This window comes from Poecilia formosa, unplaced genomic scaffold, assembly GCF_000485575.1.
Source record: "Poecilia formosa unplaced genomic scaffold, Poecilia_formosa-5.1.2 Scaffold56, whole genome shotgun sequence".
Lineage (NCBI taxonomy): Eukaryota > Metazoa > Chordata > Actinopteri > Cyprinodontiformes > Poeciliidae > Poecilia > Poecilia formosa.
Genome location: NW_006799995.1, coordinates 1,160,223 through 1,177,854, shown reverse-complemented (window position 1 = coordinate 1,177,854; position 17,632 = coordinate 1,160,223). Strand labels below are relative to the sequence as shown.

The 17,632-nt window shown below is 39.2% G+C and overlaps 1 protein-coding gene across 3 annotated transcripts in view; it reads right to left on the bottom strand.

The window, feature by feature from the left end:
* The window catches only part of LOC103138940 (TOX high mobility group box family member 2-like), a 101,402-nt gene that overhangs the window by 25,823 nt on the left and 57,947 nt on the right, over positions 1–17,632 (bottom strand). For all 3 annotated transcript variants that reach the window (XM_016672159.1, XM_007553352.2, XM_007553350.2), the window contains one exon: positions 3,266–3,553. In XM_016672159.1, the coding sequence (XP_016527645.1) occupies positions 3,266–3,553 (288 nt within the window). The remainder of the gene's footprint in view (positions 1–3,265; positions 3,554–17,632) is intronic.

Below are 17,632 nucleotides of genomic sequence, written 5' to 3'. Positions count from 1 at the left end.
TAAAGCACAGACCAGCACCATCAGATGCATCGACTTCCTAAATCCTCACTTACTGTGGAAACCTCACACTGGACCTGAAGCATCTTTCTGTACCAGCTCCACTCTTCCTCCTGTCAGGAGTCTTCATTTCCACATAAACTGCTAAATTTACGTTCATCTGAGAAGAGGCCTCTATTTGCTTTCCTTCCACTCAACTATTTATTAGTTTGGACATATCGCTCTGTGAACGAATGCCAGAGTTAACAGAAAAAAAATGCTTAAAATATCTATCTGTACATAATTTGTTTTTTGATTTTTATCACAGAAATAAATTAACTTCTGCTAGTAATTTTGTAATTTATTGGGATGCACCTGTTTCTCCATGTTGCATTTGTAATAGGCCAATATTTTCCCTCTTTGTGGAGTCATAAATTTCATTAAAAAAAACAGAACATTTGACTGACAACACCAAAGAACATACATCTCCTTCCTCTAGATCTTGTCATTTTGTCACTTCTAAGCCAGCAGAAACATTAAAAGCTACAACGGCAAACACACACACACACGCATGCATACACACACAAATATATATATATATGTCCGTGCAGCATGATAGTCAATCCACTGCTCTCAATCCTGTAATGATTTAACTCTGTTTGCTGTGGGATCGATGCATGCTGAAAAAGAGAATCCCAAAGCAGGGTGAAGTTTACAGAGCTTTAGCCTCAGGCTAAATGTTGTACAAAAACCAGCAACAACATCCCATGAGATGAAGCGTATCTGTTGCTCCAGCTGAGCTTGTACTTGTAGGAGGCTTTTAAATGTGTGCTGAAGGATAGCTGCTATTGAAAAGACGTGTATCCTTAAGGTAACGCTGCTTTATTTTCAGTCTTCTTTTTTTTTCTTTTTTTTTTTTTGCATCAGAAAAAGAAATCTGCTGAATGATTAGGGCTCAGGTTTTCCAGCTATCTCCTCCAATTTTCTGAGGTTATTGTACGCTTTAGTCAATACCAAGAGAGGAGAGGGGCTTTTTTTCTGCTTCGTTTCTGACCTCCGGTTTCATTGAGAGCCTATTTCCATCCCCCACTCATTATTCTTTAAGCATGCAGCATACATAAATTCAATCTTCCTTATTATGCCTTTATCAGTACGAAATTAAGGTTAATTGACTTTGCTGGGGAAACATCAAATGAAACATCCCTAATGGAAGCAAAATGAAAATAACGTCATCTCCAATTGCCTTAAAATATTTCTCAATACACAGCCCAGTTTCCAATTCCTCAGCCTCAGAAATAAGCTCCTCTTGTCCCGGGAGATAATAAATGAATCGAACCCCCCACCGCCCTCCGCAGCCCCTCCTTCTTCCTTATCGGTCATCTATTTTTCCAGAGTAAGCTATTACTTGCCGTGGTTGCTAGGCAACAGGAAATATTAATAGCAGCTATTATTAGCCAGCCTCTGCAAGAGTAGTACTAAAATGTGGAAGTGGGAAACATGAATGTGTTACATAAATCTCTGGACCTTTCTCAGTGTGTGCAAGTCTCTGTTTGTGCAGTGATTTATGGCAATGACGGTTCATTTATGAGAAAAGGGGGTGTGAAATAAGAAAATGGAGCATTACCCTGAAGGGCTATTTGGAAATAAATAATTGCAAAGGTGAAACAAAAGCTGTTTAGGAAGCGGCTGCTCCCTCCGTGTTTGCCTTCAAAGAGTTATTTACCAAAACGGGGCACGTTGTTAGGCATTATCTGAAATTACGTAAGACCAAATTGAAGCTGAAGAAGGATGCATGGTCTTCTTTTATTTGTTTGTTTGTTTTTCAAAAATACCGACAAGTATTTGTGTTGAGCCTATTTTACTTGGATACCCCCAAATGAAATCCGGTGTGTCACAAAAATGCCATTAGAAATCGACCGAAACTTTTCTGGCTTCAATCACAACATTAAATATGGAAAAAAAAAAAAAAAAAAAAAAAAAACTGAACTACCATGAACACCACATCCTCACTGTGACACCTGTGGTGGTGGCAGCATCATTCTGCGGTGATGACTATCTTCATCGGGGATAGGGAAGCTGGTCAGAGTTAATAGAAGAATAAGTAAAGCTATTTAAAAAAAATAAATAAAATAAAATCCTGGTTAACAAAATGATCCAGGCTCAAAAGTGTGGTGAAGAACAATAACCCCAGACATGAGGTTAAAGCTGCAATGGTGGATGCATCTACACATGCATTGCTTTTTTAATCAATTTAACCTTTCATTGATTTTAAAACCCACTATATACATACTCGCGTGACCTGCAGATTTAATTTATACAGTAGTCAATGGCCTAATCCTTCACCACCACCCACAGTAAGAAGTAAGAGAGAGAGAGAGAACAGAAGAAGAGTTTACAATTTATGCAGTTTGATTCTGAAAATCACATAAGATCTGATTAACAGAGGATAAATGCCAGGGATGCTCACATTAAAGCATAAATATTCATTACGGAGGGGAGAGAGAAATAAGTAATATTTATGTCAGATGAAAGTATATAACGCTGAATAATTCACCACGGGGGCCATCTATAATTCATCCGGTTCGATTCCATGATTAAAGCTTTTGAACGTGTTCGCCAGAGGTGTTTACATGTTCGGTCAGAGGCATGTTTAACATAAAAGATAGTCGCTGCTCTGGTAGGGCTGGTGTCGGCGGCGGCGGCGCTGGCGGTGAGGCGGGTGGCGAGTATACACTCTGAATCTCTTTGAAAAGAAAAAGTAGCTGACGTGGAATATCCCGCATTCTCATCAAGAATGTTTGGTTCGAAACCCGCTACCCAGCTATCCCGATGAAATATGTAGAGCGGAGTGCTGCTTCTCCTGTTTTTCTGGAGATTTTTTTTTTTTCTGGGTATGAATTAGAGAAGCTCCGCCGTCAAGGTCGGCGTTCCAAGGAAGAAGCGGGTCTCTCTCTGTGATTAGCAGGGTGCCGTTTACAGAGTTTGTCTAATCTTCTTCTTTGGCCTTCAACTGAACACTTTGACTCTCTGACAGGTACTTTTTTTTTTTTTGGTACAGTCGTTTACAAGTGCCGAATAAAACGCAGGAGATTTTGTAATTTTCTGTTTAAATCTCTTCAAGACTTGCAAACAGACCAAACTTTCCGGAACATGCCAGTGTTTCCGACTGGCTGGCTGACTTCCAATGCCCTGATCGTAAAGTCTGATTCTAAACTGAAGCACAGTTCTTGACTCGCGTAAAGGCCCACAGCTAAAATGAGGCATGGGGGGTGGAGAAAACACAACTCACCGAGTGCATAGGCCCAGAGAGGAGGTGAGTGTCCTGACCCAGCATGTTGGACATCATGAGGGCAGGCAGCTCGGGATAGGAGTAGGTGTTGAGCAAGCCGTTGTGAGGCAGAGAGTGGAAGGGGTAGCCCGACTCGTGCTCTGTGAGGTGAAGTAGAGAAGGGTCGACGTGGTTTGGAGGCGTGATGGGGGGAATCTCATAGTCTTCGTCCCCTGTGCCTCCTCCTCCACCCCCTCCTCCTCCTCCTCCACCGCCGCCGCCGCTGCCTCTGCCCTGACTGGAGTAGCTCTGAAACGAGATAAAACAGCGGGGAGTGAACTCAGAGAAACCCGTACCGGTTCTTTTATTGTCAGGTTCGCAACCAAGGCATTTTTGAGCACAATATATAGATGAACAGGAGCAGAAGGAAAATAATTTGATCACTCAAACAGACTATTTTACGCAGGGATGCGCTGAAAACCCGGAATTGGGTGATTACCCGATCAGATGGTTGAAAACGGAAAAATTCAATCTATTTCTGATGCAAGAGCTACAAAAACGCTGGTGTGGAAATGGTTTCTAAGTGAGAGATGGGGTCTTTGTTTTGAAATATTATTCCTGTTTTATTGCAGAGCTGTGTAAGACCAGCTTCTCTCCGTTTTACACATGCAGTTTGACATCACTTCTGGGCCTGCTAAGAAAAATTAATGACCAATCGTAGAAATATTTCTAGAGGCTCCTGAAAGAATAAATAACTTAAAAATCTGCACATAAAAGAAAGTCTGTTTTTTTCCCTTTTTGTTTTAAAGATGTTTTGTCGGAGACCATTTATTATCCTGTGATATGGGGCGCCGCTACATTTTGTCTTTGCAACAAAAGTGTGAGCTGCAGCCTATTTTGATAAGGAATAAATTAAATATAATGTGATTTATTTGAACACGGTTACATTAAGTGGAGAAATTTACTGTACTCAATGGATTTTCAGTGACACAGAGAGCTGTAGCGCTCCGTCTCTGAACGGTACGAGAGATTTCAGGCTATTTCATTGAAAAATCATGGCTTTCTGAAATATTCTACTCATAGTAGAATTTTCAATTCACCCAGAAATGAGAAGTGCGTGTTGCTGCTGTTCACAGGGCTTAAAGAGAAATTACATTTGGCTGAAATCTGAATTGGAAATTGGTCGCAATGTCTCCAATTTGCTCAGCCGTAGTTTCATAATTGCTGACAAAACAGAACGTAGAGAACTGCGTCGGATACAAATTAAAACCGGATTATATTTTAAAATGCGTTTCTTCTTTATTTAAAGTGTCACATGTGGAAAACATAAGGAAGATTGTTTGTGTTCTTTCATCTCCAAGGAATAAACAAAGTTAATAAAAAAAAAACTAACTTTTGTGAAACATCTTACCAAACGAGTTCCAGACTAAAATAAGAAAACTCTCTAATTAGCTTCTGAATGCACCTGTTTACTTGTGTTGTTTACACTCCAGTTTGCAGCCTTTGCAGACACAGAACTGCAGCAGTTTAGTTAGGAGTGTTTCGTGCTGCAAATAAAAAATAATTAGAAATGCAAATTGTCGCACTTGGAAAAGTGTAAAGAATTCGTTCGGTACAATCGTACGGAGCAAATTAATTAGTTAGACAACAACAGCTGCTATACGGAATAATTTGCTTCAGAAATCTTGACAGCTTTGAAGCAACAAACTGTCAGCCCTGCACGCCTTAAAAAAAAAGAAAGAAAGAAAAAAATAAACAGTGAATCAAATTCATTACGTGGAAAAACACACCACAGAGAGTCACTTAGTTGTTATTTTATAATCCCATAATTACTGTGGCAATTTTGTTTATATAAACAGAAAACCTGGACTGTACAAATCTCCCACTTCTCATTATGGAATAAATTCAGAGTATCCAGCTGTTGAAGCAGGAGAACATTTTATGGTGCTAATAAGGTGATACACGAGCAGTGTCTTTTCCAGGGCCTATCTTGACATAATGTTGCACAGAGAAATATGGTTTCAGGCTCTCAAAAAGCACACTGAGGGTATTCACCAGGGAGTGAAAAGCAATTTTGTCAGAGGCAATCTGATGCCAACTCCCTTTTATAATGACTGAAGAAAATTAATCATCACAAATAATATTCCAGTGTCAGCCATTCAAGAGCTTTTTAATAGAATTTTTATTATTCATGTCTCGTGGTACACATCAACTAGTCCGTTCTGCAACATTTCAGAAATCAATTCAATATCATCTTCATGTAGGCTGTCATCTCGCCTGCCAGCGCAGCAATTCATCTTGAAAACAAATACTTTTAGCAAACAAATGGCAAGAAACGCCGCAAAAGAAAAAAAAAAAAAAAAGCCCTAGCTGCAATGTGCTCACCAGTAGAACCGGTGCTTGAAGACAGGATGAAAAGTCTCATAATGTGCACTATCATTAGGGAGAAAATAATCATCATAATAAAAGAGGAGTATGTTTACTATCACGGGGTGATGTGCTATTTTCTCTTCCCATAACTGTTATTGCTCAGAGCTAGTTTGGAAATATTGTCTGCAACATTTTGTTTTTCTTTTTGTCCCATTATAAGAGATTTGTGCATTTCTTTGACATTTAGGATGTATTTGTTGCTGTTGTCGGTTGTTATTGTTAACAAAAACGACATGCCGATATGCTTCAATGTATTAAACAGTTTAGCATCCTGCATTCACTGGTCATCCAGCAGGTCAGATCGTTCAAAGATTAGTTATAGGTGTGTGTGGCCAGCAACACCTGCATATTTAAGCAGACAGAAGTGCTCATAATCTTGTCACTATGACACTTTGCTATATAAATCAGAGATCATACATGTGGATTTGACCGATTGAGGATAACTACCATCGAATTTCATTTGTGAAAAGAACATTTTTTTTTTCGGCCCACTGAATTCTGATGTGGAGATATTCACTACCGCTGAAATGCCCAAGAGGCTTTTCTTAATGAATACTTAAATTAAAACAAGAGCGCTGTTAATTTGGGTGTGAGATTATCAGAATAAATGTCCAACTTTAAAGTAAACTAAATAGAGCAGAATGCATTAATTGTAATGGTAACAAGCAGGCCAAAGTTGACACAGATATTTTAGGACCAATTCCCAATGTTTTGTCTAAACTATTTCCATTTATTAATATTATCTGTCATTATTTGGTGTGAGTGTATGAATATTAGCCTCAGTTTTTGATCTATATTCTGCATATGGTGGTTGTTGCACAGCATTGATATCTTCACTGCACATAAAATCCATGCTGTAAGTCTCCCAGGACCCATTTTTAAAATTTTTTTCAAAATAATAAGGCAGCAATCTTATTGGATTTCCGAATAGTTTTTACACTTGTGCGTCGTGAGCTGGCTGGTCAGGTGAACTACACGCCATAATTACATCACTCCACTGACCCACAAAGAATGGCTTGCCGCTATAGAAATCAGTTGATGCAGGGCTGTGAAAACCTCACTTGGTAAGGCAGGGGTGTCACAGGAGTGGGCTGAGCTCTGGCCCCCTCATCACATCAGTACTTTCAAAGAGACTCATGGAAATTTTATTAAAAATAAAAAAGCGCTTAAAGTGTTGTGTGGCTACTTTTGGCTTTTTTGGCGGTCATAATTTCTTCGTTGGACCAAAATCGTCCTCAACGGATATAGAGAGCAGCATGAAATACTGCACAACTAAACACAATTTTACACAAGTTGTGGACGTCTTATGGTTGTCTGAGACAATTTTTATTACCTCCATGCACTCCATCAAAAACACTGTAGCTACCAAAACGAATAAAGTACCTGAAGAGTGCTAATGATGTAGAAGATTAAAGCAAGTTTGTCTGCTATTTATGTGCATACATTTACATCTATGGGATTTTACCTCATGTTTAAGTGTGTCTCAAATCTGCTTAAACAGGTATGTTTACATCACTTTTATCTCCACATCTCTACTGAAATGATGAAGTTGATAGAGAAGACGTGCAACGAGAGTTAAACACATCACACAGAGAGAGAGAGAGAGAGAGGGAGAGAGAGAGAGAGAGAGAGGTCTTTTCTCCGACTACATTTGCATGTAGTAGGAATTAAATGCTGTGGGAGGCTATTTTATGACCATACCGTCTGTTACTTTCATGTATTTTTTTCCCCCCTTTGCAGCTTTTTATGATGCCCTTGGAGATAAGACGCAGGACAAGGACATCACAAGTTTAACATTTTCCAACATGGATAAATAATTCATAAATATACTGTCTTCCAGGACATGGAAAAGAGGAGATAAAAGAAAGCGGGTCAAAAAGAAACACCAAATGTTGATTCAGCCTTCCCTCGCCGTGACCTTCAACCCCCCCTCCGTTGAGGTGAAACTTAAGCAAATCTGTCATTTTTCGTGCACAAGGACCTTCGAGGACTCTGCAGACTTCTCTAAATTTCTTTCTTTGACATTAACCTAACAGGGCCGAGCCTTGACTGAAGATCAAAACAACGTGTTCTTATAGCTGGTTTAAAGATGTTGATCTGAGGCATGTCATCGTATTTCAAGTGATCCTTGTTTCTACAAAAAGAAAAGAAAACACTGATACCTAATCTTTAAATTAGGTGGACAACAAAGAAACCCCGCTTCTCATGTACTACTTAAGTATTAAGTAAGTATTTAGAAATATTTAAAAAAAAATGTCTGCAATGAAAGTAAAGGCTGGAATTGCATGAGTTTTCACTGCTTTAGAAGAACCAACCTTCATTCAAGGTGAAATTCATCAAACACAGAGGATAAACAGTCAATTCTATGATATTCACCAGTGTAAAAACTGAGGATGCCTTAAAAGTAACAATGAAAAAATTTAAAAAACAAAAAACACAACAAACACACACACAAACAACAAAACAAACAAACAAACAAACAAAAAAAAAACACCAGGGCGAACTGCAACCCATATTTGCAGAGGGGAGAAGCCGAACATTGTGCAAAGTAAAAACCTTTTTCATCCAGTTCCAACTAAAGCTACTGTGACTGAAGCTGATCCACCACCATGACCTCTACAAAGACTCTTCACAGCACAACCTCAAACACTTGCTGGGGTTAATTTTGAGCATCAACATACTTCAGACCCCTCTCAGACTGCAGGCGAATAAGGTTTGTTTCTGTATTTAGATCTATACTTGCACTTGAGCTTGAAAATTGTGTAACCCGACATGAACACGGGTTGCTTTTATTGAAACGCAGGCCTCACGGCTTTTACTGTGACCGCATATGACCTAACTTTCAGACGCAGCAGCATGCGAAAATTATTTTTACCATCCCACAATGCAAATAGCTGTTCTGTTCGCAGAACGTGTCCTCAGACCTTTTCCTCCATGTCGTCCATCTGAGCGCTCTTCTAGCAGCAACAGATTCCACTCAACGTGTCTGTCAATCTGTATCTAATTTTCTTGTTTGGAGTTCAATTGCTACAGGAGGACAGGCGAGACAAAAGCCATTTCAACACACAATTTGAGAAGAGAGACCATTTATTTATTTATTTGGCTCACTGATTAATTCATTGGGATTGTGACGTCCAAAACAAGGTGTTTTGTTCTGGGTTTTAATATTAGGCGTTTGCCAACTCAGGATCTCAATCCTATGTTCTGTTAAAGCCAATACAATTAATGTCATGCACAGAGGAAACCAGTTGTTTACCAAGACACATAACCTTTTTGTTTAACAATCTACCAGCAACTCAGAATGAAACCCCTTCTTTTTTTTAAGTCAATAAAATATACTTTTATTTGAAAAATGTCGAAATAATGAAACCAAAATTGTAAGAGAATTTTCTACTGCTTTTCTCAAGTTTAGAACCTTATATATGCATTTAAAGCAATGAATGGAAATGAAATGAAATGAAATGAAATGGAAATTATTTGACAAAACCCAGGTGAGTATGTCGTGGGTTTAGCTGCTGACAGGTTAACTCACAACGACTAAGTAAATTTGAGTCACATCTCAGGACGTGTTTTAAGGAAACACCCTAAACACATCTGTCTCTCCACCCATCCACTCATCCAACTATTCAGGGAAATGCATTGTTTCTCACGTCAATTCTGATTCTACTCTTTGTGGTTCGTGCGTAGACGTCTTCGCGTTTGTCTGTCCATCTCCCCACCCGATCTAGCCTCACTTGAGCAAACGCTGAACCCTGAGTTGCTGAATGCTTGTTGAAGACCATGACCTGACGACACCAACAGAACCACATGATGTGCAAAAAACAAAGACGACACTCCAACGTAACCCAAACAAGACACTGTGTCTTCATCATGTTCTTTGGTGACAAGAGGAGCTCAATTTGCTCTGGGAAGGAGCTTGACTTTGTGTCGAGGGCGTTGACACAACTCTTGTTTTGTTTGCACAAAGTCCAGGTACCCCTACACAAAGCATGCCAATAGCAACACTGCACAAAATCAGTCACAAGCTTTATCCAGATCCACACACACAGAGAACCGCTGAGTTATTCTGTGATGAAGCATTAAACAAAGATCTTCATTTGCCCCATTGGCAAGTGAATTTGTAACTAAAAGTCTGTGCAACAAAATATAGAACAGTTGTCTATTTAGGCTACCATTCTGTAGAAAAACATATTAGCTTAACATCTTTCTGTGTTTCATGTTATTAATGACTGAGCAAATGAGATGAAACAATTAGCTTTCCAGTGGAGCCATTTGAGGCCCATCAGGTGTTTAGCAGCAGACAGCTCATCAGGGAACAATGATGTGTCTGACGACGAATTAGGAAGATAAAAAATGATGCACACAATCTCCTCTTTCTAAAATCTCCGATCTACCTCCATTGTTTCAAGAAAATCTATAACTTTGAATGAGTTGACAGTGTCCTATAGAAAGTCATTCTGCCATATGCTTCTTTTTAAAAAAAAAGAAGAAAAAAAAACGACAGAGCAACAAACAACAGCTGGTCATGCATACATAAAGGTTTTCGTGTCCACTCTGCTCGCTCCGGATAGACGGATGGATGGTGACTGTAACTCTTTTAAGCATCTCATGGAGAATTTCAAAATTCACCTTCAAAGAGAAGCCTCGCGGGGGAGAGAAAGGGCAGAAATCAAACCCATCATCAATAGGTGCCTCAGCCGAGGCGCGCCAAACAACTGACCATTACAGCGATGAGCTGCTGGTTCCACAGAGGCTACCTGACCTGGCTTCGAAATGACAGGGAATTCGATTTGGATGATGTATCAAGAAAGGCCGACGGTTTGGCACAATAGAGGGAGAACGAAACGGCAGAACGGACGAGGCCGGCTGACAGAAAGACAGAACTGGGATAAGTGAAGTGTGTGCAGAGGGGTGGGGGCATTTCAGCACGTCCAATAGCAAGCCAGGGTCATAGGTAACGTCCATCAGTAAAGGACAGGTAGACTGTGCCGGGCTTTGGCCAATAGAAGAGGAATGAGCTAACCTATTCCCTGCTCCCCCATGCGCTGGTAATTCTCTCAAATGTCACATCAGAATAGATCTCATTTAGGCGGGTAAAAAGGACCTGACTCTCCATTGCAGATGTGGGTGGACCTGCGCTGGATTGGACGTGAACTCTAAAAGCACGGCTGCAAAGGAAGTGCTTTGAAAAGGCGTGAAAGGGGGCCAGGTTTATGTCAGTGCGGTTTAACTCAGTTATAGATTAAAGATAAGGAGTTTTAAAAAAAATATAACTCTCAAATCTTTTACATTGGAGAAAATAGAAGATTCTTCAGTTCTGGTCCAGTACTTAATTTCTTTTTCTTTCTTTTTTTCCAAGCAAAGGGTGTAACACTGTGCTCTTAGTCTTATTTCTTATTCTTTTATTCTCATTAGTGAGAATTGAATGAATAAAGAAAACATGTTGTCTCATAGTCACCCATCCACCCCCGAGGGAACATGGAAGCCCTGGTAATCACATATGGCACAATAGCTTGCCTATAATCCCCTTTATTTTTATTTTCATGATGTCACTCTCTTTAAGCTCCTTGCTTTATGAGTCGCAAACGGAGAGGAGTGGGGGCTGATGGGAGGCGGAGCAGTGAGGGAAAGAGGGGGGGGGGGGGGGTGAAAACAAATGATGTGGATCCCTCATTGTTCTTTCTCTATGCCCTCATTCCAGTCAGGGCAATAAGAGAACATTGTGATTTACTGTCAGTGAAGCGCAAGAGTGCATCAGAGAGAATCCACTGCGGCAGGGGCCATTAAAATAGATTTAACTTCCCACAGTATTAGGCCAGATGTCTGCACTTCTATTATATTTCAATCAGGCATGACCTTGGTCTCCACATGATGAGAAAGATCACTGGGAGAGAGGGAAAGAGCGAGAGAAAATATATGCAAAAAAACCAATAGAAATATCAAACTACTTAGTCCCACTAAATCCCTCGGCGCATCGTGCTGCATGTACACACAGAGAGAGGGAGAGAGGGAGAGAAAGACCAGGACCAAAATAGAGCCAAGGTTTCAAGTTCTAAAAGTGCATGAATCACTGAACGCATTTCTGCTGCTGGTTTTTGGGAGGCGGTGCCGTTCTGTATTTGAGGAAGAACCCGGGGAGAACCCGCAGAACCTCGTCCGATCTGACTGAGCGGGAGAAATTTTGAAAAAAAAAACAAAAAAACAAAGATTGGGAAAAGACGACTGTAGATGTGAAACAAAACGCTTCAAAACACTTGCCACCGCAATTGCAGCAAATCCTGATTCTACGAGGTATTGATGACAAAGAGCTGACTTTTCACCCTTTTTTCTATATAAATATATTTGAATGCAGAAATGCGAGTAAACACACAAAACATTTAGCATTTTTCTTCCATTAAATGTCACAAAATAAAATCCCAATAGAGGAATTTGGAGTTTGTGACAAAATTTGAAAATGTAGTATCAACATTTTTGCGAGGCAGACTATGAGTGTGCTCAGACTTAAAGAACAAGGGAAGTGTTGACCTCTTATGTAATCACAGATTACCACGCTGTCTTCTGTGCTACCTAATCACATTCAGTTTGGAGTGAATGTCTACATAATTTCTACAAAATCTTCCCTCTCTGAGCGCAGTATTTATTTCAGCAGCTCTACAAATGCACGCTGGAGTTCACCGCTTGTTGCACTTCAGAGACCCATGATAATTGGACTTATTGGCTGACATGGACTGACCTAAAAAAAAACGGTCTACCACTGGTTCTGACTACAACTCACAATACTCCCCCCTCCCACCCTTTAGTATTGGTGTTCATGTTGCTCATGTGTTCCTTTGATGTTCTTCCAGCTCAGTTTTCACATATCGATGCACCACTGCTGGTTTAAGAGCTGGGGGAAAAAAAAATAAATAAAAAATGTTCAGCCTGATTTTATGATACTGAGTTTGCACACATTCTTTAAAAAAAAAAAAAAAAAGTCAAACACAACGAATATGTTGCATCTCCTCTTCATTCTGACGACCTTGCCGACGGGTCTGTGGAGCCTCAAAGAAGCAATCAGATGTGTGTTGGCGTTTTCATACCCTCAATTTTTCTTTTCTTCCATTTTCTCAAACATTCCGCTAGGATTTATTTTATTTTTTTCTTGCAGCACAAGAACGCAAGCATAGAGAAGATTTTTACTGAGGTATGGAGAGGTTTGGAGGGGAGAGCCAGTGTTGGGTAGTTAGGAGAATGCTGCAGTTGTGCTGGTGGGGGTATAATGGTGCACTGTGACTCACTATTAAGTAATGGTGCTTTTTCACATCAGCATCGCCTACACTGGGTGCCGAGGTGAACTGAGGTGTTTCTGACTCAGAGAGAGAGATATAGAAAATGATGAAAGTAGGGAAAAAGAAGAGTGAATGTGGGATGGTCCTACAGGACAAATAACACCTGTCTCATGTTTAATGTTGCCTGAAAGAGAAAAAATATATATATATTCTTCATTTGCAGCAAATCTGCTAAAGATTCTTTGTAGGGGAACAAGTAGACTAACTTGTTTAGCTATAAATTAAAAAGAAATAGTTCAAAGTTTTACGAAAACATATAAATGGTTGTCTGTAATTTTAAATGAGGTTCAGTGCCAAGATATTTCTGCTACATAATGTGACATACCAGATGGTTTGTTAGACAGAGCCATCTGAGATAGTTGTCCTTCAATAGTGGAAAGAAGAAGGGAGGATCAAAAGAGTAACTGGCAGGTGACTGAAGGAGCCATCTGTCCATTTTGTACTTCATTCACCGACTAAGAAGCACATACCGACAATGGAAAAACAACCTATATGTGAGACACGAGTTGTCCTGAATGTCAAGGAAAACTAAGAAAATCTTCTAAAATGTCCTGAAGTTAAGACTTGTCCTTTGGGTTTGGTCACTGATTTCTTCTTCAGTATTTAGAGGAAGATTTCTTTAATCTATTCGAGCGATATTGTCTTGCCACCATCACACTTTGGTCAGTTTGTGTTGTAATTATCCTGAAAGCCTCAGTTTCTGATCCCTTTCTTGCCAAATGTGCTTGAAATAGTTAATATAAAATGGATGTGCTGCTTCTTCTATTTTTAACACAGTACAGTTCGATATAAAGAATGGGAAAGCATAAAAAAAAATGCTTTCTGAAGGTGAATGGAGAAATACAGGCTCACATAATGTCCTGAGAACCAAAAGTGTGTCTGAATGTCTGAAAAATGTTTTAACTTTCAGTTTTTGTCGTGTTGACCGTGTCGCATTTCACTCGACCTTTTGTCTGTGCGATACAGAGTAAGGAATTAAATCTAAAAAACCTTGCTTCAAGTTTACTTTGATTCAAGTCAAAGTTAAGGTAGTTAAATTCCCATTTTAAACTACATTTAGTTCAATATGCTATACTTTCTATGTGATTCTTGATGCTTTAAGCTTTAAAGCATCCCACATTCCGAAATAATGAAAATTCTGCTAAAACTTAAGACTTTAATTATTACTAAGAGTATCACTTTTTTTGTATGTTTTTGAAACAACAACTCAATAATCAAGATAAAACACAACCACTTTGCTTTATTTAGTTATTAAGGCACTAAGTTGTCAAATTCTATGGTTTAAATTGAAACTATTCCATTATGTTTTTATTCTAGTGCCAATCTGATATGAATCAGGCTGCATTCTGAAGTCTATTAAAAGTACTAAATGTAAACGTTTTGTTAAACTTTCTTACTGTTTCTACTTATTTTAAAAAGAAAAATCCATCTTTTATTTTGTGGGATTTAAATCCGACTCAGAGAAACAAAAAGAATAAACAAATCACAGAGGAATGAACACACAGTTAACCAGTTTATAGTCAATTTGAGACAAATAAATGATCTTGAGTTTATACAATAACTACCTGCTTGGTTAATTAACCAGTAACAGCACAAACAGAGCGTGCTTAAAGATGAAAAGTTTTAAGTGGAAGAAGCAATGAAATAATAGTGTTTTTTTTTGTTTTTTTTTAAATAGCTTGCTTTGTGCTAGTCTATGGTTACTTGAAGACTTCCTTCAAGGGATGACTTGTGTATAAACAAGCATCTCTAAAAACAACCCCTGTGGGAGAAAGGAAAGTAGATTTAAATGTCAAAATGTTCCCTCGGAAAAATCTGTGAGGAAGAAATGCTAAGAAGATACTGCAAGTCTGCTTCCAATTTCGATCAAGTCAAAACACCTTTAATGAGCCCCTCAAAATTTATGTTGCTTTGTCAAAAAAAAAAAAAAAAAAAAAATTAACGAAACAAGCTGTTGACAAAAAGCCACAAGAAGTCATGTAGGGGAGACAGCAAGCATACAGAACAGAGCGGTCTGGTCAAATGAGACTAAAACACAGTTTCTGGNTACAAACAAACCTCGGTTTATTGTGATAGACTAAACGAAGTGGAGTAAAATAGAACAAAAATGAGATTTCAAAAACTCCTCAAGAAAATCTGAAAAATGAGCAGCTGGTTGCTTTCAGAAGTCAGACATGAAACCAATAACACGAGCTTTGGATTTCTCTCAGAGAACTGTTCAATCCATCAGTCAAAACTCAAAACACAGTACAACTGTAAAACTATCAAAACTAACTTTAAATTGATACACCTGGAAATGAGGGCGTAAAGCATGACGAGCGCTTGAGGAGCTGCAGACGTCCAAAACTCAGGAGATGAAATCTGTTGGCATGAAAGCTAGTTCTGCACTTTACAAATCTGGCCTAGACAAAAAAAAAAAAAATTAACGAAACAAGCTGTTGACAAAAAGCCACAAGAAGTCATGTAGGGGAGACGGCAAGCATACAGAACAGAGCGGTCTGGTCAAATGAGACTAAAACACAGTTTCTGGTCTACTATCTATAGGGGAAAACAGGTCTAGGGAAGCTGAGCAGAGCAGGTGAATAAAGGGGAGGGGGGGGGGTTCTGAAAGGAGATCTGTTATAGGCTGCAGAAGTTTCATCTTTAAGCAGGACAACAAAATACAGTCAGAGTAAAAGATATTCTCACGTTAAAATGACCCAAAGACAAGACATGAATACAATTGTGACACAAAATAGAATGTGACAAAGTTGAACAATTGCAAAACCCTGCAAAGAGCAACAAGAAAATGACACATTTTAGCACATCTAGTGGTCTGTCTTATTACCTAAACATCCACCACTAAGTTGCTTCATTTAATCCAAATATTCTCTCCTTGTCTAAGCCTGTTGCTTACCTATGAAGACACATGAGTCCATGAGGACTAATTACACTGCGGAGCGAAAGGAGAGGCCAGCCAAAAAAAAAAAAATCCAGAAATATACATCGAGGAACAAGTCTGCTCAACCACTCAAACTAATCAAGCCTGATATGAAAGCCAATGAAGGGCACTCATTGCCTATTAAACAAAATTAGAATTTGTGTTGGCGTGGTTGGAGGAACACCAATCATTCTCACGGAGCTATAACCGCGCTGCAGAAATATAAACGGCGGTCTGCCTTATTTCACATTTATCCCTGCGACGGGTTGATAATGAGCACACTGCCAGTTTCTTCACTTTCTTATTGAGTCTGAATAAATGTTCGCAAATTCCAATCAGGAAAGTGTTTACGTTTCGCATTCTGTAAAGAATGATGAGCCTGGCGCGTATTTTTTTTTATCCTTTTTTAGCTGATCTAGATTGAGAAGGAAGTATATTCCGATTAAAAAGTGATTTCGAGGTAACGATAACCCCCCCCACTCCCCCGCCATTAATCTAATCAAATCTGCAGCTAGTCCGTCAGAGAGATTTGCAATTCTGTAGTGCTTATTTCCATTCCATCGGGATAAATGAGGCATTTAATAATCTTTATTTCAACAAACTGTCCCTTCGTAGCTTTGTGAGTGGGCGATACAAACAAAGCTGGTCAAAGAAAAATCCCACACATTTGCTTATATTTTGAAACTCTTAACAGATGAACAAAATGTAACAACATTAGCATCATCACACTGCCCCACAGCTCCATATGCGCAGCTCGCATGGATGTTTTCTAAAGAAAACATGCAATATTTTAAGCAAGGAGAAAAGAAAAAAAAGCCCATCTTGTTTGAATGGATGGGCTGCATTCAAGCATACAGCGAACAGCCCCTTTAAGGCTGTTTCTGATTAGCGGTTTGCTCTTTTTTAAAAGCCCAGAGATGTTATGTGTAATGTAATCTTCTGGCTGTGTCAGACTGCTACCTCATTGCATTTGCTGTAGAAGACCCCAGACATGCAAACAAAGGAGTCTCTGTTCTGGCTGCATGCACCGTTTTCACAGGCACACATCATGTACGGCCTCGGCTCGGTATCTGACCACACTGTTAAAATATGCGATAAAGCATATGGCCACTTTCGTTCAAAAATATGCTTGACCTGTGCAGCAGCACAGTAATTGTGAGCATTGCCCTATGAGCTAAAGAATAAAGTTTTTTTTTTTTTTTTGTTACCACAGTGTAAGAAAAAAAAAAGTCATGCAGAAAAAAAAAAAACATGGGGAGGGGAGACTAGATTAGAGGATCCTGGATCTCCATAACAAACCACTGAACATTTAATACATGCAATCAAAAACAACTGAATTATATCACAGCAAATGCTAACATTATATATGAAGCATAATAGAGAAAACGCACATATTATATGCATGAACTGTGTTTGAACACATCGCTTGTTCAACCATTCGGATCATTCTGGGGGATAACTAGTGTGTTGCAGCTGTGGAGTGGCAGGCGAGAGCCATAGCTCTAAATTTGGAAGAAAAAAAAGGTGAAGTTATTTATTTGTCACACTTCAAACTAAGTTAGCTTTGCAAGAGAAAACTAACTCCAGGGTGTTGGGAAGGAGGAGAGAACTGGGTGTTGCACAGTGTGGCATCTTCCCTGTAAATGACCAAAGCAAGACCAGCGCCATCATTCTTGGCCCAAATGCTGTTTTGTAGTTAGAAAGAAGCTC